Source organism: Ambystoma mexicanum, chromosome 7q, assembly GCF_040938575.1.
Source record: "Ambystoma mexicanum isolate Mex_15411 chromosome 7q, UKY_AmexF1_1, whole genome shotgun sequence".
In the NCBI taxonomy this organism is placed as follows: domain Eukaryota; kingdom Metazoa; phylum Chordata; class Amphibia; order Caudata; family Ambystomatidae; genus Ambystoma; species Ambystoma mexicanum.
Genome location: NC_090941.1, coordinates 532115478 through 532136861, shown reverse-complemented (window position 1 = coordinate 532136861; position 21384 = coordinate 532115478). Strand labels below are relative to the sequence as shown.

The 21384-nt window shown below is 44.9% G+C and overlaps 1 protein-coding gene across 2 annotated transcripts in view; it reads left to right on the top strand.

Moving 5' to 3' along the window:
• The window catches only part of SLC25A30 (solute carrier family 25 member 30), an 852298-nt gene that overhangs the window by 106416 nt on the left and 724498 nt on the right, over positions 1–21384 (top strand). The window contains exon 1 of one of the 2 annotated variants that reach the window (XM_069640063.1): positions 17322–17399. The exons of the other annotated variant lie outside the window; for it this stretch is intronic. Coding sequence (XP_069496164.1) covers positions 17342–17399 — 58 coding nt within the window. The 5' untranslated portion in view covers positions 17322–17341. Of the gene's footprint in view, positions 1–17321; positions 17400–21384 lie in introns of those variants that run through there. 2 annotated transcript variants of the gene reach the window in all.

Sequence of the window (21384 nt, the reverse complement as noted above, 5' to 3'; positions counted from 1 at the left end):
TTGTACTTTGTTCTCTTGAAGAATTGGCAGTTTGTGCCTGCCAGATGCGTTTCGGTGAGCAATACTATATCTGGGTCTTGCCGATTTACATATTGCATTACTAGTCTTCTCTTTATGCTGTTTCCCAGGCCGTTCACATTCCATGCCATGAAGGCTAGTTTTCTTGCGTTATTTCTTGTTGTCGCCATTGCTCCTTGGGTTTGGTGCTATTTGCAGATGTGCTTCCTTTGCGATCCTCCTGTTTGCTGTGATTGCTGTAGCCCTGTTGTGCCAAGTGTCCGGTATATACCTGTGTAACTTCCAACGCCCCCTCCCCATACTCCGTCCCCAACTGAAGCATCTGTCGCCCATTGAATAAAACGTTTAACTGATCAAACTAATTTTAGTGCGTAGTGTTCTTCGGTATTGGAATACCTCTGTGTGCACTTGCTGCTGTGGGGGGAGTGTGTCGTGCTGGTCTGTGGGCCGCCAGCATTCATTTATCGGCTACAGTTTGTCAGGCTAGAATCATTTAGCTTCATGCCGTGTCTGTTACCGTTATTCATCTGTCTTCACGTTCAGTCGTCTTCTTCTTGTGGTATCGCATCCATTTCTTGATGATGTGGTCTTTCTGGTGGTCTATTTGGCCGTGGCCTATTTCTTTTCCATTCATGACGTTTGCTTGGATTCCAATCTCCTTTCAGATTTCTCTCTGCCCAGGTCCATGCCTCTTCGGGGTCAGTGAAGTCTATGGTCGTGCCATTGTGGTATATCTTCAGCTGAGCTGGGAACAGGAGACCATATTTCACGTTCAGTGTTTGAAGGCGCTTTTTGGGAGGGTCAAAGGATTGCCTCATTTTCTGCACTTCCCTAGTGAAGTCTGGGAAGAAGCCAATCCTGGAGCCGTTGTATGTTATTTCACCCTTTGCCCTGGCCATTTGTAGTATTGCATCTCGGTCTCTGTAGTTGAGGATCTTTGCTATTACAGTCCGCGGTTGTCCCCCAGGCAGTGGTCTCCCCGTCGGAACCTGGTGTGCCCTTTCTATTGAGAACAGTTTCGACAGGGTTTTGGGTTCAAACAGGTCGGCAAGCCATTGTTCCAGGAAGATTTCCATGCTTCCCCCCTCAGTCTTTTCGGGCAGGCCAAGAATGCGAATGTTGTTCCTCCTTGATCTGCCCTCGCCTTCCTCCACTCTGCTCTCTAGTACCTTTATTCGTTCTAGCGCCCTGTTCTTTTGCTGACCCATGTCTCTCAATTCATCTTCTGCAACCGATATGCGGGACTCAATCTCTCCGGTGCGGGATGAGAGCTTCTGGAGATCGTGGTGCAGTAGGGAGACTTCTGTGGAGATGCCGTCCATTTTGACCTCCATAGAGGTACGCGAATTGGAGATGGCGTTCATCACATCCCTTAGAGATAGGTTTTCTTCAGGAGTTTGTGCGTCAGCAGATCTGCCCGGTTCCATCAGTGGAGGCATGGTGGCGGTTCTGTATTGTTCCATCGTGCTTTGATTAGCCACTTTTTTCATTGTCAGCCTATCCTTGCCCATTTCAGTTTTGGCTGATGACTTGCTGTCGCCGAGTAAGGAGCGGTCTTTGGCGATTTGGCACAGCTCGCAGGACAGTTTGTGCTGTGTCTCTCTTGTTTGTAGAGGGGTCAGTATCCAAAGCGTGCTGCACAACTATGTGTCTCTTTGTATTATGGGAGTTTCTCCTTATTATGCTTTGTAGGTCTTGCCTTCCCTTTTCCCCTCTCTTCTGGTCATAGGGGCTGTGACGGTCCGTGCTTCGCTTGATGGCGCAGCTCGGGGAGGTCCCGTTTGAGTGGGGGGGGGGGGTTTGGTTTTTCGCTCCTGTGTCTTGTGTGTCCTTCCGTCTACTTGGGTTCCCCCAGATTGCCCCTTATTGTATTGGCAGTTCGCAGTGGGGTGCTTGTCCGTGGTATGTGACTTTTATTTCATAGTTATTTCCCGTGCCCCTTCCTCATTATCACCGTTCCTGTTTGGCCAACGTTATAGGGTGTGTGGGGGAGGTTGGGGGTTCCTTTTCCCCTCTTGCGTAATATGGTATCTTTATTTCAGTGTTCTGCCGCTATCTCCCCGCCGCCCCCTCTCCTTACCGGCTTGTTCCTGCAGACTGTTAGCGGGCGCTCAACGTTATACGGAGTGCCCGCGGGCTACGGTTTTGAGGAGGGAGACTGCGTTCCGGATTCCGTCGTCCTCTCTCATCACCAGTCGCTGAGCAGGGGATTAGGGCACAGCCGCTCGCCTTCCCTGTAGGGCCGCCGGGTCCCGGATCGGGTCTCTGCCTTCTTTGGAGCGGGAGACTGGGCTCCGGATTCGTCGTCCTCTTCCGTCACCAGTCGTCGAGCAGGGGATTAGGGCACAACCGCTCGTCTTCACTGCGGGGCCGCCTGTCGGTCGCCTCAGCTGTGGCGGTACGATATGTCCCCAACCTTTCTGGGCTTCCCAGCACTCCAGCGCTGTTCGTTTCCGAGGGCGCTAATCCGTTGTGTCAGCTCCTCTCACTCGGCGCGTAGAGGCAATCTTGAATTCATTCCAGCGCCGGTTACGAAAATCTTCTTTCATGGATTTCTCGGAATCCAGTCAGCAGAATGCTTCCTAATTACAACCGATTGTAGCAATGGGTGGCTGCTTCTGTTCGATGTGACTGTTCGCCGCTGTGCTAACGGTTTTCTGCAGGATTTTGCTGGCGGCCCGGGAGCTCACACGGATCACTTCTCCATGTTGAGCCCGCTGGAAAACATATTCTTTCTTGATCAAAGCATCTGGCGTCCTTTTGCCAGGTTTCTCTTGCATACAAGCTTTGTTACTATTATATTTCGTTTGCACAATTATTCTTGGCTCTTGGCAATGCTTGCTTATTTGACTCTTGGCAAGGTTTGCTTATTTGAATCTTGGCAATGTTTGATTTTATGGCTTCTCCTCGTGCTAATGACTTTTTTCACATTGGTTTCCTCATATTCAATTCAGATATTCAAAATTAAATGTTTGTTGCAATAAACAGCCTACCCACCGTGTCTGGGGACCCCTTTTCTCCTAGGCGGACTCGCCAGCCTTCTCACAGGCTGTTTTTCGCTTTCTGCAGCTTTCTGGAGAATCGTTTACACTCGTGGTCGGCTCACGCTGGTTTCCTCTGGCATACGGCGCCTTCCACGGCTTCCTCACTTAGCCGCTGCTTACTTCAAAGCTCCAGTAAACTGCAGTCAGCGGTCCTGCACCTGCAAGCATTCAGGAGTCTCCAACGCTCCTGGTACCTTCACTCCGTGCCACACTGCTTCTCAGTTCTGCCTCAGACTGCCAACGAGCCCCTCTCGCTCGCTGTACCAGATCACGCCCTCTATACCTCGCAGCGTCTTGGGAAGGAGCCTTCTCGCCATCACAACTTCTGCCCTGGAACTCTTCTTTGTGCTCTTCTCTGTGCTTCTTTCCGTGCCTCCTCAAGACTCTCAGCTGAGTCTGTTTTAAAGTTCCCAGCTCCATGATAATGAGTGCAACAACTAGACCACTCCCGTTTCTTCTTCCAGTCTGTCTTCTGTGTTAATGGTGTCCTCTTCGTCTCAGTACCTAAGGGATGTTCGTGTAAGTAAGAATTTAAAAAGAGAGGATGTATGGCTCTGGTGTGTCTCTTCCTCGTCCAAGTACCTGACTGATATTTACTGGAAGTTGATTTATGTAAAAGATAGGGAAGGGACTGGTAATGGCCTACAAAGGCCTGGGGGATATTAGATTCCGGGAAATGGGGGATACCGGGTCTCACCCGAGGGTACCTCATTCCCCCTCCCCAAGTCTCTTCCACCCAGGTGATCCTCCCTCGCATATCCACCCCCAAGATCAGGATCCGATAGAGACAGCCTTTCTCATTCAACCTGAGAGGAGCATATATTCGGGAAAGAAGTGAGGACGCCCTCAGGTTCCTCACTGAACTTACCTGAAGTATATGATTCGGAACAATGACATTTGGGCTCAAGGCTCCAAACCATCTTAGTGTTGGACTTTAAATGTGTGAGGGATGCTGTTTCGTGCTGATTCTAAGAGTTCTGCCTGTCCTATGCATCTGACTAATCGCCTGTATTGCATTGGTAATTGATTCATATTTCTATTTCTCCTCAGGATGGATGTCTATGCATGTTTTATAAGGTTGTGTGACAATATTTACCTTTTTGATTTTTGTCTGCTTAGTCTGTAAATTAAAGGCCTAATTAAATAGTTGAATTTTTATATACTTACTGTTGAACTTGAATTACTGGTGTTGCTCTGTGTGGACTCAGTGTACCCCTAGACCTCACTCGCACCCTTCCGGAGACTAAACCCTGACCACGCTCCCCTACCTCATCTTGATGGGGTTTGACTATCCTTTGTATTATCCCATTTCCCCATAATAGGGTCAACAACTCCTCGCAAGCAGAATTCAATGGAGCAAGTTCCCTTCACCCCACTCCCTTCCAGACTAAGTTACAATATCATAAATTGCCAAAAGCTGAATGTACATGATCTCATGCTTGTATTTCCAAGGTAATGTACGATATGATATGGCATTTATAACGCGCCTATACACAAGTGTTTCAATGTAATATGCAAGGAGAGCACAGGATGCTTTCTCAGGACAGAACTATATCATCCTAGGAATGTGGCCTTTGGGGCTACAAGCAGAAAACCGATAAGGTGTCGTGTTAACCAGCAAGAGGCACCAAGGGAAATTGGGGAGAACGGGAGTTTTGATTGGGGGCTGTTGCTCTAAAGCTCTTGTTTGCTTGTGTTGATGGAGAAAATCAACTTCCCCCTGCCTGCACAATCTTGCATTGTAGTACAATCCACTGTTGTGACCAGAGAATTTGGCCCTGAAAAACTGAATCTGTTATCTGAGGAATACAGTGTCTCTACAAGCCTCCTCTGTGTTGCTAGGCCCCAGCGGGCAGGAGGAGCATAGGGGGAACCAGCAGCGTGTGCCCTGATGCTTCGAATGGCAGATGAATAGACTAATTTCCCACCAAGATCAGGATGAGAGGAAACAATATCCACTGTGTTGCAGAGTCCACATATTTTGCTATACATTCCTCCGCTGCTCCGATCAGGTCTTTGTTTGTCATGTTTGTGACCAATACTAAACTCTTCGAACACTAGCTTTCAGCTATTGCAGCCTATTTAGACAGGGGCAAGGTAACTCTTCTTGCTGCAAAAGGAAGCAGTTTGATGTCACTTTGAATGGGCTACTTCACCTATAGCCCTCCTGTCAGAAACCCTGCACTTGAATGGGACTAACATTTGTTTTTGGTTTCTTTGTTGAGTGAACACTTTTTGCTTATGGCTTCTTGTGACCTTTACATTCTCGCCTGGATGGCTGCCATCGTAGTAGCATTCTCCTTTACTGGGAATGGTGCGTGAGGGAGGTGGCTGAGCCTATCAGTCTATAATGCTGAAAAGGTGTTTTTTAGGCTGGTGTTTTGCTTTTGTGTCATGTGGAGTTACCCTATACACCACTTACCAGACCCCACAGACCAAAAGTTCTTGGACTCAGGGAGACAGTAACCCACACTTAGACCAATGGTTGGAATATACGTGGCTCTTTACAAGCCCTTTATTCACATAAAATATAAACATACACACAATACTATAACTGGATAAAATCAGTTGAATATCAACATGTACATCAATAAGGAGAAATAAAACACATCACTGTTCGCATAGTTGAAGAAGAGCACTTCATCTAGGCCACGACAACACCACCCAGTCCCGAGGCAGGTGGGCAGAGAGATCACACTCTCTAACGGGGCCTGGAGCAAAGCGTCCTCCCTCTCAGCGAGACCTCACCCGGGGTTCCAAAATCTGAATCTACTACCTGAATACCCCTCGCTTATAGGGGGGGAAAAAATTCCTGCCCACCGTGAGTTGGCAACCATCCCCGGCCGAAGGACAGATGGCAAGCATGGGGGCAAAGAGTGGACATTTCCAGTTAATAGTGGAAAAACCCAGCTTGTCTCCCGCGCGCTCGCTTCCAGCACCCCTTATCACTGCACCTGCACAGCTCCGACTCCCTTCTTGGCACATCCTTCATTGAACAATGCGCTTACTAACCTCCATAATGAACTCATCTACTTCCAAATATAAACATTGCAACCATGGCAGAACTCATGTCTGCTAATTAAGCTCACAAAAACTTACTTTCATTGTTGCTATGGAAATGAATGTCCAAAATGGCTGCGCACAGGTGTCATGTTTTTTTAGCACATTTTCACATACGCATTACAGCTGGCTCTGGATTTTTTTTTCTCTTACAACCTTTGCCTCCTGTTACGCCAGCTGAGGAGGATCTCTACAAAACCGTTGGCCATCCGAGTTATCAGAAGCTGTTAGTGTCATGGTATTGCTTTGGGGAGGTTCTGACTCAGTGACCAGCACCATTGCCTAAGACAGCCCAGCCCTAGATCCTGTTGTCGTAGGTCTGCCACACTGTATATGGTCTGTGGCCTCTAGTGCCCTGTTACTAGAGAAGGCAGATATCCTAGATTTGGGTCCCCCAATGCCTGTTGTAGTTCTTCATGCTGGTAACACTTCTCCCCTGAAAGGGAAGACTCTGCACAGTTCTAACTCCCATTTGACTAAATAAGAGAAACTGCTACTCTCTGTTGTAATGTCGCCATCAAGTTGTTCTTTCCCGAACCCTGCTTCTCTATGCCCTGTTGGAAAACCCCACATCTATTTAATGGTTACAGAACACCTCTTGGCCCATAAGCTAGATTTAATAGATATGCCACATGTAAGCTACTCCTCACTGATGAGGCCGAGCCCTGTTTAGGGATGCTTGTGGTCTCGTCCAGAAGGGATGTGACCAAGTATTTTGGTCTGGACTGCCCAAGCCTGATTTGCATTTGGTCTATCCCCTTTTGTAATGGCTTGGCAGGTGAAGAACGATGGTCTGGAGGTTTGCCAGAGGTTAATATTAATTCTACATCTGTTTTTTAGCAAAGGATGCCTGCTATTAATGTTTTCCCAATTTGCCCAGGATGTTACCCATGACTTTGGCTTACTGTGAAAAAATCAAGGTATATTGACATAACCAGCACCCTTGTATGCAACAGGCCTTATACAGCCGCACAATTAGATGCTTTATTTCTGCCATCTGTCCCTGCAATAGTTAAATGCAGGGCATATGAGTCACTGGGCTCTGTTGCACAAGAAAACATTCTGGCTAATCAGTGAGCTGTGGCAGTGGCGCTCTGAGGCCCTTAATTATGTTTCAGAAAACCTGCCCCTAATTGCCATACTTTCTAGTCTGGTGGTGTTACAGGATTTAGCTCCCGAACAAGAGCAGGCATGCTGGTCTCACAGAAATTGAAGATTGGGGAGCAGTACTTTATGCTGTGGTCCTGATGGGCACCAAAAGCATGTATACCCTATCTACATGACACACTCCATAAGCCATTCTGATAAAACCGTTTTTATTTCACTTAACCATGACTGGTTTGTTTCTTACTTTAGTACCTTAGCTCAACATTCATGTGGAACCGATGCAATTTGTCTAGCACATAATTTTGGCAAAGCTGACCAAACTTTGCCTGCTTCACATCTAGGGCTTGAAGGACCAATCCGGAACATTCAGATTTCATACAGTTCCTTAGAAGTCTTATCATATGAATATATCTAGGTGTTGGTCAATGTTTTTTCAGTTTACATGGAGGGTTTTCCCAGCAGGAAGTCTCATGTGGCTAACCGAATTTGCTCCTGGTTTTGGCCCCTTTTACAGTTGAAAGTGACCAGGGCTCCCACTTCAGTAACCATGTGTTCTGGAGATATCTGAAAGGCTCTAAATATTAATCAGCACATGCATTGAACCTACTTTTAGCAATATTGTATGCTGAAATGAACATATCCAGGTGACTTCCTAGGGTTTATCAGGAGGTTGGCCTCCGATGGCCAGAGGCACTGCCATTTATTCTCCATATTCACAATAAATCCAGCCACAAGGCAGACATTTGTTTTCCAAAATGATTAGCAGAGTTTGCTAATTAAAATGTTTTTGATTAGCAAAAGACCCATTTGATTAGCAATTTTTTTGCTAATATTGTTAATGTCACTGGATGGTATTTGTACCCAAGACATGAAATGAGCAAGAATACAGCAGTTTTGCTTACCACTCAAATAAGACATTTGTGAGAGGAGTCAGGCCTTGAAAATTCTTAAAATTTCAGCTAGACCTGCAGGTCAGGTAACTCAGTTTACCTATTCAGCAATGGAGGACCATTTTATAATGAGATTTCTGTAAAATGGTGCATGTCATTAGAAACCCACTTTATGCTTGGCACACTGCTGCCACCCAGAGTCCAGCCATGCACAGTGAAACTTGTATTTGACATTAACTGCAAACCAAGTAGATGTTAAAAAAAAGTTTCAAACATCTCTTGTAAATTCTACTCGCCCATCATAAAATCTCCTCGACTGAGTGGGTGAAACGACTTTGCGAGCCATAGAGGAGTGTCTGTAAAATGTAAAAGGTTAGCTGCATGAATGGACACAAATAAATAGATGTGCCAAAAAGTCTCTGAAAATAGTTTTGCCAGCTGTCACCTGCAGTTGGTGATATATAATACAGTAGTAAAGCAAAACGAGCTCTAGAAGCGAACTACAGTGTTTGGTATTGCAGTAGATCTACAGACTGGATGGTACTATTCAGCACTACTTTGCGCAAGCATTTAGTTTGCTTTTTGCATTTGTTATGTAAGAGGAAACCAGGTGAAATATTGTAGTTTTTGGACATTTCACTTTCTGGGTACCTGGTATAAAGCAACAGGTTTATAATATAGAATGTCAAGGTGTATGGGTTCAATCATGAGTTGGGCACCAGTTGCAAGATGTATGCAACCTGCAGGTTACAGAACTAGGTTTGCCATCAAAAGCATTTGATCATGTGATAATGTACATTTTCAAAAGTTCACAAGTCAACATGATGCATCTTCCCCAACCAAATGAAATACAGTTGACACTATGATATTCAGATAGATTAACCTAAACTTTACTGTAGAGCATGGATCGATGCAAGGTTTTACAGTCTCAATGCTGTAATTATGTATTATTTAACAACTTCCATTTTAGGGATGGAATTGCAGGACTGTCTTTAAAAGATATAAAGTTGACACGTACTTGTCTTTGCCAGACAGGATATAAAAAGCTTAATAAAAGTATCATCCCAATTACTTCTGGTTTGCAATTATTTGAATTCTTTGAATAAAGAATTCTTGCACTCCTACACATGCATTTGGTACGTACGAGTGGAGGAGAGGATTACTGCTGCACTTTTCCTCCATTAGCACTTGAAGTGAACAGAGAAAAGAGGGTGACGAGAGCACAGACGACAAGAGAGGAATGCAGGGCGAGCTGTGCTACACAAGGGTTCATTTGATTAGCAAAACTACAGATTTGCATAGCAAATTGCTATGCGACACTGCTTTCTTTTATGCCTTGGGTCACCACATGAAAACCTTGCAGGGCGATCTAGGAAAATCTCTATTACCACCTGTAAAATGACAGTATTCTGAATTATTGTAAGATCTAGAAAAGTCTCAGAGATCTGACCTTTTAGTTTAATGAAGCCCTGTCCGATGCTCTTGAAGGTCCCAGCCATGCACTCAAGCCTGAGGATTGCATGCATACTTGTGTGATTCAGGAAGACTGTGCTTCAATTCAGGTGGCATGAGCCCTAATCTTGTTGATCACCAAGATGGAGGTCAAAAATAGAAATTTGTCATGGGTCCCTCCGTCACCTTTCAAGAAAGTTTTGCTGCCACCTGAGGCCCCAGCACCCCCAAACGTCATCTCCAGAAACATTAACACTATTGATAACTGCCACAGTGGCTGCACTACATCAGCAGGAGCAGCCTTTTCAGACGTCTTCTTTAGCCCACTCCTCCTTATCGATTTGCTTTAGGTGTTGTTGACTAGTTATCCGCACCAGCTCCAGCTTTAAGTTCAGTCCATGCTCCAACATCATCTCCATTGATTTTCTCCTTTGTTGAAGAAATTGAACTCCAGCACTCACCTGTTTGAGGGGCAGAGACAAATGCCTCGCACTAGAGTAACTTCTGCCCTCGACTTTGGAGGTAATCTGTCCTTTTCATCTGTTGTGAATTAATTTGCTTGCAATTCTGCTGTGAATTGTGCAAACATTTGTTGCACCAGATAGTTATCACTCTGCCTGCTTGCATTATGTTAATCAAGGTAGCGACGGGGTGCGACAGGATAGCGCAACCAATGCAAATAACTCCTCCTGTTTTTATGCTATTTCTACATTACTCTTTACAACATTGTTATACGAGTGTTTCATCTGGCTATTGGAATTCTAGTTTTGGAGCATATCCATGTGAGTAATTGCCATTTAGTGAAGTGTGAAATCCCAATAATAAAATGATGCAGGTAATTCTATCTCATAAAGGGTGGTCTGCTAATCACACGCACCTTTCAGAAAGCTCTATGCCAAGGATCTAGTGAACACATGTGCCCTCCTCACCAGTCTCCTGATCTACAGCTCTTCTACGTCAATGGTACAGACTCAGCCTTAGTAATCAAGATATACCTCCTCATTCAGGCATGGATGGCATCCCATGGCCTATGCCTGAACGACAATAAAACGGAGCTACTGATCTTAGGTTCAGAGACGGCCATAATAAAACTCAACCCTAGCTATGCCTCATTCAACATTGACAATAATGACATCAAAGTGATGCCTGCAGTTAAAGCCCTTGGCTTCTATCTCGACTCTGCACTCACCCTCATGAAGCAAGTTAATTCACTAGCATCATCTACAGCATATACTTGCAAATTGATCCGAGCCTGCAGACCATTTCTCTCTGAAACTAGCCGCATCACTTTAGCCAATGCACTTACATTATCCAGATTGGATTACTGCAATGCATTCTACGTGGGATCCAATAAGTACATTATTGATAAAATGCAAAGACTCCAAATAATGCCCTTAGAGCAGCTCTACATATTCCAAACGGAGATCACATCTCTGCATTTAGAAGAGATGTCCGATGCGCCTTGGGACCCCTGACCCCCGTCTGGAACAATCCTGAATTCTCACCGGGAAACCCCCCGCGTGACTTCCAAGCCCGGGCAGTAGGGGGCCTGGCGAAAACTAGCGACTTTCTAGAAGAGGGCTTACCCATCACGTTCGAGAGGTGCAAAATAAAATTTGGAGTGGGAGAGCGGGAAAGATTCCGCTATACCCAAATAGGGCACTGGATGTCCCACAGGACAACCCAAGAAAAATGATCTAGAGAACCAACAGCGCTGGAATTCCCACTGACGACACCAACCAGCAGGGGTAGGACTTCGAGTATCTACCGGCTCCTAGACAGGTCAGACCCCGCAAAAAAAGAAAGATACATGACAGAGTGGGAAAAGGCCCTTAGGCGAGAAATAGCGGTAGAAGAATGGGGGAAAATATGGGCCAGGTTGCACAAAAGCTCACAATGCATCATGAACAGGGAAGGGTGTTATAAACTTTGCTACAGATACTATATCACCCCAACTCAAATTCATAAAGCCAACCCAGATATCCCAGATAATTGCTGGCGCGGTTGCCCGGTCCCCAGATCACTTTTCCACTTGCTGTGGTCCTGCCCAAAGGCAGAGGCATACTGGAAGGAAGTCCTAAAACATATCAAAGAAATCTCCGGGCTCTCCATACCCTGGGACCCTGGAATTGTCCTTATAGGCGAAACTGGAGACGGAGCATTCCCGTTCTCAGGAAAAATACCCCGCCTATGCAATCACCTACTACTAGTCGCAAAAATCGCAATGGCCCGACTGGAAAGATGAAAGTGGCCCCTCGATAGCCTTATGGTGGGCCAAATGCTGGGACATAGAAGTAGCTGAGAAAATCACGTCAATACGAAAAGGCTCCCTAAATAGAACCCTGAATATATGGGACCCATTTATGGACTACGCGGCCAAATTCCCAGCTCTCACTAAGAGACCCCCACTCACCAGATGGCTCCAATGTAGCCCACTTTACTGATCACCAGAGCTCTCCAAAACACGCCAAAGACAAGACGGACACCTATCCGCAACCAAGATGAACCACCGACAATGGCCAGGAGACCAGCAACAACCCCACCCCCAACCCACAAACATTCCGAGAGACACTTCATCGTAAATTAATGTGTAATTATTGCATTGTTGTAATGAATATATTACTTTGAAAAAATCAATAAAATGTTGTTATAAAAAAAAAAAAAGAAGAGATGTCCACTGATTAAGATTAAGGACAGGATCTCCCTCAAAACACTCTCCCTCAAGTCCAAATGTCTTAATAACATAGCGCCACCCTACCTTATAGGAAGAATAAACAAGAGAACTTCTGGCCGACTCATGAGATCTTCCAACGCTTACATCTTAGAGGTTCACAGATACAAACGGATTACAGCTGGCGGCTCTAGCTTCCCAGTTATTGCTGCTCAATCCTGGAATGGACTCCCTTTAGATCTAAGAACAGTCCAATCCTACTCTAGATATAGACAGAAAGTCCTCACCTGGTTACGGACTAATGATGCCTGATCTCGACCTCTCGACCTCCCCACCTCCTAATTGATCCGCCGCTGTACCTACACCGCTACTGCACTTTCTATATAATGACTGCTAGTCCTGACCATCTTCAACTGTATATGTTCTATTGTACCACTTGACTGTATCTTTGGCATATCCACATGGGACCACCGGGATCACTGTTAACTATGTGGCGGTAACTATTTATCACTGTACATAACTATGTTTATCACTGTATGTATGTACATACCTACCCTGTAACTAAGCTTTTAAGTATCCTTGTAATGTTTGCACCCAGCTACCTGAGGGTTTTGGTTTGCGCGTTATCAAATAAACAAACATTGTCTTGCTTCCAAGGCCAGTGTGTTGCCCCTGAACTATCTACCCAAGACAAACTATCTAACCCCCCCTTTTATATTCAAGCCTAGCCAAAGAGTGATGTGTGAAGTTGATTTTTTAATTTGGGATTAATTCCGTATTCAAATTGGCCTACAATTACTATCTCAGTACCCTGAGTGCTTGTTACATTTACATTCTGCTTTCTCCAAGTCCTTTCCACAGCAGTGGGTTTTCCATAGGATTTCTATAGTCAGTTATATTGCACATTAGTGTGTTTCCTTAAAGTGGTATATATTGACTGGACATTTCTTTACTTTGGAGATGTGTACTATTGCTGTTGGGGTTGCTACTGTTATCACATCTATACCCCTCTTAAGAATATGGCCTGCCCTCTACCCGGGTTACCGCAGAGCTGACTGCAATTCTCCCACTCTGGCGCTTCTTTATCTTGACTACCATGTCTGTAGGTAGCCTTGCTATTTTTCATTTTAGTGGGAATTTATTTTGCATGCAGAATCTTTGAAGGTCTATGAGGAACTGTGGTGGGTCTACAAACTCTTTTTACAACTTTGTTTTACTGTGTGCCTGAACAGCTCCTTAGTGGAACTGATTATACACATGACTTTCCTTCGTTTTATACGCTGAATGCTGACTGTAGGTGTGCTTTTTGACACTGCTCGTTTTAAGCCCAAGAATGCTGGTGTTCATTCAAGGATTTAAAAGCAAGAACAGGGGTGCTCAATTTGGAAGTCCGGCTACATTTCGCAGAGGGGACCTGTTATGTTTGCACTTTGGCATACACGGATCCCATCTGGGTAGTTTTTAATCTTTTGCTTGGGAGTGTAAAACAGTGGCGTATCTCTTGCATGGCACCCTTTCGCACTCTGCTGTGCAAAATTAGCCCATGTCTATTTTTTTCTGATGTAAAAATCAGGAGGATTCCATAGGAATCCACAGCATGAAAGTACATGCTGGTGTAAATGCTGGAGTATTTGTATAGCGGAGAGGAAGAGGTGGAATTGTAACGTGCAATCTGCACCTCCTCCCTGCCATACAAATGGATCAAAATGAGGTATAATATCATTTGAATGCAGTAGTTTTACACGTGACTTTCACACATTAAATTTACGTTGTGTCTCAACAAACATGAGCTCCTTTGGTGTCTACATGTGACCTAGTACGCCTGCATCCAGAACATACCTGAATATTCTGTCTTTGTTTAGCCTTCTCATGGCATCTACTGTGGATTCCCAATGGTATCCATTTACTTTTATTGGGCAACACCTGTGATGAGATTTGTTTCTGAATCGGAAGTTCCAGAGGTCTGCAAAGGGAATGGGTATTCATTTTAGTTTTACTGGGCCTCCTCATTTTCTTTCTCCTTCCACATTGAATAAGAAACCTGCTTTCATAAGGTTGGCATCTCCTGCTAAAGGTCTCCTCTGTTATCTGAACCACGTTGCACTATCAGTGGTTACCAAGTGTACCTATACCCCATCAACCACAAAGAATGTCATTAATGGTGTCCCTTCCTTCTTCCAAAAAGGCTTCTACTTTATTGAGTCAGTTAATGCTGCATATATGGTACTTATTTTATCTGCGTAATCTCGGGCTACAATTTGCTTCCAAATTGTAGACTGAGATTGGGGTCTGTATCCTGTTACATCTGATACGTTCTGTCTGCTATTAGACGCTACACCAAGCCACCCGCACCTCCATGAATCTGGATCGGAGGAGTTTGCTGACGGTATGGGTTATCTATGTCTCAGGGTAGACATTAAGCTAAATCCAGACAGAATATGTGCACTGTCTTTGCTGCTAGAAAGGTTTGCTAGCAATACATTTGACAGTCTGGCCTTAATGAGCCATGAACAAGTAGCGTTGTGCACTATGATTTTGCAGAAGCGCATGGCTTTGGTACTATTTTGGCTTCCTGGGGAAGAATTATGTTATCTTGCATTTATATAGTGCCTTCTGCCATAGTTCATGGCTTTGAAGCGCCTTGCCTGTCTGAGAGGTAAAGGAGGAGTAAGATGAAGCATTCAGTAGTGGTAGGGAGAAGCAAACATCGGTATGTAGTTGGGATGTGGATGAGGATGAGGGATAGATGAGATGCACAGGAGGCATAAGGAAAAGGTAGAGGAGCTATGTGTATAATTGGACCGAATTTATTGTGGGACTTCGCTGCATTCTAAGAGGTGTTGCAAATCCGACTTTGCCAAGTTTGCAAAAGCTCCCTGAAAAGTGAGCAAAAAAACTCTTACAATTTTGGGTTTCCTCATTTATGTCATGGTTACCAAAACCCTAGGCTTGTGCGCAAAGTGCTTATGGCCAGGCTTTGAGCCATCCACCGTTTCATGGCGAGCCAATGCATGTCGAAAAGGCATGTAGAAAACCATGACCAACAAACTCTTCTATTTAACTCCCTATGCCATAAACAGCCAGATGCTTTTCTTTCTTTAAATTAGAGTAGGCGTGGACGGACCCACGCAGGCGCTTCCCCATCCAATTGGATGATGTGCACCTATCCACCATTCAGTATTCAACCCACGTAAAATTCACAATTCCTCCCACCGCCCTGTCTGCCTCACAAAATCCAACAACACACTACTCCTCCTCCTGCCACTCACCCCGTCACCTCCCAACAAAGCCTTCCCACTCAACTCAGTCATACCCTGCGCAGACAATCGAACCCTCATCAATTCTCTCTCTACAGCATGTCTCTCACACCTAAACAGAAAATGTTCCACAGTCTCAGGCACTCCACACACCGCACAATCCCTCGACTCTCGCTTCCCCACTCTAAACAGACATTCATTCAGCCCCACATGCCCCATTCTCAATCGATTCAACATCACCTCCTCCCCCCTCCTCCATTCTAGGCTTCCCGGATCTACCTTTACTGACACTTTCTCATGAATACCAAACATCCACCTACCTTTCACCCCACTCTCCCACTTTTCCTGCCACTCATCCATGACCCGCCTCACCATCACTGCTATATATGGGAAAGCTGAAAGGAAAATAGTGGCATATTTAACTGAGGGTGGTATTTCGGCCATGGCTTCCTTGGGAGCAGAAGCCCAGACCGGCCTTCCTGAGCCCTGCTAGGGCCTTTAAGTTAATGGTTATATTGGTGTGTGAGACAGGAATCCTCTTGGGCTGAGACTGGGTGCTTATGGGAGTTAATTTACATAATGCAGCCTTTGACTAGCTTTCTCATCTTGAGCTGCAGTTACTGTGTACTGTTAATAGAGGACATCATGTGAACGTTGGGTCAAAATAGGTGTGTAGGGCCCAGTTAACAAATAAGATTTCCAGGTCTACCTTCTGTTTGTTTTTGTTTTTTTTGTTTTGTTTTTTGTTTAGGGGTTTGCTACCTGATGTCTTATGGCAGCTTCAAAAGCACTTGAAAATGAGACATTTAAAGCAAAACATTATAATGAAATCTCAATATACTATAACCTGACCTAACCAGCTAGTATAAAAGGAAACTACATCATATTCTCTGGCAGATTCTAGTAAATGTCTGTCTGCTTTGGGAAAAGAACACTTTGATCCCAGCAGAGCAAGACATTACAAAGATGTTTCCACACTTTAAAACATGACATAGCATCACACTGTAGCATACCAAACTGTAACATACTAACAGTGAAGCACTTCCAAAACAGAACTGGGCACACATAATAGAGCTTAGTACAGGCACACAGCAAAAACCCTCTCACACTCTCCCTGCTGACTGAATTCAAGATGAAATGGCAGCTCTTTTATAAGCCAAGGCCCTGGGTCTTCAAACGCAAGGGACTGCACCTCCCTCACACCGTCCTTCACTCTGCCCCGAGGGAAATTGTTGTTTCCTTTCATTAATGCACCTTGGTTGGTTCTGAATGTTACACTTTTTTCTCACCACCACAGCAATTTATCTGATGTCTCCTACATCCTTAAGTCTGCAGCTGCCTTACACGGAGAAATCTGCCAAAATGTAGTCCTTGTGAAGCTGGATCACCCGATCAATGGGGTCTCTAGTTGCTACCATAGTGCATCGGGTGCTGATCTCACTACCTGTCCTGGTTGATGTCTAATGTATGTTTCTCCTCCTAAATTCTGCTCTCAACTGTACTTGCAAGAGCACCTCAAGTGCTGTAAAAATGTAAGTAAGATTGTCTTTCACCCCGCCTCAATGGGTGGACATGGCCGGTAACGGCCCACAAGCCCGGGCATAGGTGGGCCTGAGCAAAGTGAGGGCTAGGGGCCGTTAACGTCCATGTCCGCCCACCGGCGCATGGGCAAAGGCCATTCGCACCTCAGGGTTTTTCCGGGGTGAGATTGGTTTATATTTTTATCTCGGGAGATTGGCTGTGCTTATTGCACAACGCCAATCTTCTGAGGAAGAAAAAGAAAAGCGAATAACAGATGGCCTCCCCCACAGGGAAAAGGGACTAAGCCCCTTTTCCATTTCCATGGCAGCTGGGAGTGGGAGGAGCACCACGACCGGAGCACAAAAATCCAGTCCGGCATGTAAGTGGGGAGGGAGAAGCTGGGGAAGGGATATGGTTTGTTTTGGGGGGGGGTGCGGAGGCAACGGGGAGAAACTCCCTGTTGCCTCCCCACATTTAAAAATTAAATTAAATAAAAATTAAATACAGTGGCTCCACCTGGGGAAGGGTCTTGGATGGCTGGAAACTGTGGGCAGAGAATGTGTATTTTCCCCCAATGTTTCAGCCACTTGATTGGCGGAGCACCCTTCCCGGGTGCAATTGATGTTGAAGTTCTCTGAAAAGTTCACAAAAGGGAGAAATGTCGATTCAGCATATTTGAAAGTATTTTTGAGGTCACTTTCACAAGTTTCAGAGGAGCGGACTGTGGTGCAAAAAGAGAATTTGAAGTGCAATATAATTCAATACACAAGGGCCTGTTGTAAAAAAGCACAGCTTGTTAATGATCGAACAAGTCAGAAGCAATCTTGGCCTGTGCATGACAATGGGAGAAATGAAAGCAAGAGCCTAAAAAATATATATATTTACGGCATGTTCATATTTACTATGTTAACAATTGGTAATACAAGCAGCATTCACTGAGAAACTTTAGGGTGTCCACCTATTGATATGACTCTCCACTTCTGCTTACTAATTCCAATTATTGATACACTCCCCTTGTCCGCTATGAGAATATCTACTGACTAACGACGCTCACAACCTTCAGCGCCCAGGCTCAGATAAAGCATATGCTTTTATTGCTTTGGGGTCCAACACATTTCCATGGTATTCTTGTATTGAACACTACGCAATCCCAAACCTATAGCATCTCTGCTGAATTGTGGCAAGGGAGAACACTCTGTTGATGCCAGGTGATACTCTGAGTTTTGGCTGCCTCAGTTCTGGGGTATTAAAGATTTCTGAAGAACACCTAATTCAAATTGATCTCGATATGTCTTGCCCAGCAGTAAATTAAGCGTTTCCTGCTTTCCTTCATACAGTTTTCTATTAATATTCTGCATGTAGATACATCATACACAATTTTGAATCATTTTTTAAAAACATTCCTCCGATCGAAATAAATATTTCATCATGACCTGAAAGCAGCTTCTGGTTATCGGACATAACTGACATACACCAGTCAGCAGGAGCTACCTCTGGGGAACAAGTAGCTAGTACATTTATGTGTTTGAAGTTTTGTAGTGCACCAAATTGCAGTAAACCGCTCTCCCAAAGAAGTACATTCTATATTACATGCTGCAAATCTTACTTTATATGATGTGCAAACTAGATTTGTTCTGTTATTTATGGCTAGTTGTGCTTTAAATGGCTTCTAGATGTGTTCTAATGCCCCTGCACATTCCCAAACCAATTAAATGTGTAAATGTTTTTATGGCACCAGTTGGTCTGTGCATTCAAATGTAGTGCCTGGTAGTTGTTGGTGTCAAGCTAACATGGCTCTTCTAGGCTTCAAGCAGGAGCTAAATAGCCACAGCCTTTTCAATCCCTGTTATTCAGCAAAACATTACATTAGTCAAAAATGCTTCATGGCTTATGCTTGTGATACATTTTGTAAATGCATAATTGTTTGGCTTACTTATTTCTGCAGGTAATCCATTCAGTCGTATCATATAACCTCTATGGTTTATCTGCAAACACATATTTAGTAACCCAAGACCTAAAATAAACAGGGTTGCATAGCAATTTGATATATAATTCAGCAGCTTTTAAATTAAATTGACACAAGTGTAGCATAGCTAGATTTTTAAATTGCCCGGTTCTATGAAAGCACAGCTCTCCCTGCATTATTCTCTTACCCCTTGGGCTCTCTCCAGTCTTTTCTCTGTTCACTGGAGGATCAAAGGAACTAAGGGGGAGCGGACGAGTGAGTGAGTGCAGCAGTAATAAGCTCCTCTACTCTTTAGTGTCAAATGCCTGTATGGGAGTGATAGCCAAGAAATTCCTTTTTTTTCAAATAATTGCAAACCAGAAGTAATCCGTATGTTACTATTATTAAAGGCATGGTCTAGTAAAATTTTTTATTGTCCCAACGGGTCGGCAATGTTTTTTTAAGCCTAAGTGGCTCGATTTTAGAAAACTTTCCTATGGACCTTACCCGAGTTTTCGTCCATTAAACGCACGCGAAAACAAGCACCAGGGAGCCGCCATTTTCTGATAATCCTATCTTTTCCCCGATCGCCCTGGCTGACCTGCTTTTGCGGCACTAAATCAATTCCCCCGCCCCTGAGCCTGTCATCAGCAGACTCGTACCGCCCATTTCCCAACGCCAAAGCACGTCTCGTGTCAACATTTGCTGCGCTTCAGCTAATGACGTGTCGCCATGGAAATGGCTGGACGCCTCTCTCCTCAATAAGTATAAACAGACCGTTTCACAACACACAGCAGCCGATTTTCGATTCCATTCCTCTCTCTGTGTTACTTTGAGTATTCTGTGACTCGTTTCAGTGCTCTGGTCAGCTACCTTCGCCGCTTGTAGCCCGTGTGAACAGATACCAGTACCACCGCTATAAATTATTTTAGTTTGTTCAACACACAATGGCTACAATAATGCCCTACATGTACGAGCCCGAGTATACCGAGGAGGAACTACTGGAAAGGGAAGCATGCGAAAACGATGGGGATTCGGACGGCAGTTGGCAGGACGAATCAACAGATGAAGAGCCTGGGCCTAGTCGAATGGACGGCGTCTCCACCTGGTGCACATGCAATCGGTGCGAGCTAATGCCAACCGAGGAGGAGAACTGCTGCTGCCGAGAAAACTCGGGATGCCTGGCCTACATTTCGGAAGGCGAGCCACGACCGCAATGCATCACAGAGCTGCCAGACTTCAGGGCAGCCTGCCTCACACGGGCCGTGTTGAGAATAATGATGGTGCTTATGCACGAACTTCGAGCAACTGTTCGTCCTCGTAATCCAAGTAACGAGTAAGTATACTCTGCTTGTCATGCCACTCCTACTTCATGTTCTTCTACTATATCCAAAATTACATCTACATATCATTGTAACGCATGTAATTCATTCAATAGTGTGCATTGTCTAGATAGCATTTGTCCGTGTAAAATGCCATTAGTTACAAGAATTGTCATTGACAACAAACGTTTATTAAACTTATCTGGGTCATTTAAAAACAGTTTGTTTCATTCCTTTTCACAGGTGGTACAGGCTGGTGGCCTATCGTTCCTTTACATGGTGGCTTCACGGGAGGCTTGGACACCGCGTTCGAAGAGTGATACCCGCCTGTGCCGTTCGTGCCATTAGAGAAACATTCCCGAGTGACAGCGGTCAGTACAGGGGATTTTCTCTCGCTGTGCTGCAACCTGACCTGTATAATCTTTAAAGTCTTCTATTTTTGTGTCATGAAAATAAGATACAAAATAAAACACCACATATATTTTAACAACGTTTGTCTCGATTTTTTAAATGAATCAAGTGTGTCTCCATTCAAGGATGGACGTCAGACACCTGTGCAGGGTGGTCACTATCTATCTAAGCTAACATAACATATTCTCGATAATGCATGCACTAAATAACACTTGTTCAAAGTCTTTCAGTAGGTTATGTCTCTATAAAAGTCACACATATATCTATACTAACAATAACCATTGGATTATACAGGCCCAAGGGTCTTGGCCACTATAATACACCGGTTGAAGTGTGGGTCTGTGCTCACAAGAATCTCCGGTATGTGGCATTTGTTATTGATAAGCAACGATATACTATCATTGATATAAAGGCGATATACTGTATATCGATATGAAGGCGGTTCACACCCGGGGATGAGCGCTGGCACGGGGGCCTGTCCGTGGCGTGAAAGGCCAAGGTGCCAAACTGCATGTACACTTCAAAAGGTGTCCCACGCCAAGGGGCCATCGGTCACATGGCCACCTCAGACCCCGTGTCTCCAGGCAGGCCTCCCCTTGAAGCAGGCCGCCCCCCTGCAATCCACATAAGTGTGTCTCCATTCAGCAGTCTTCCTGTGCCTTATCTGCACGCCCCAGGCCCATCCA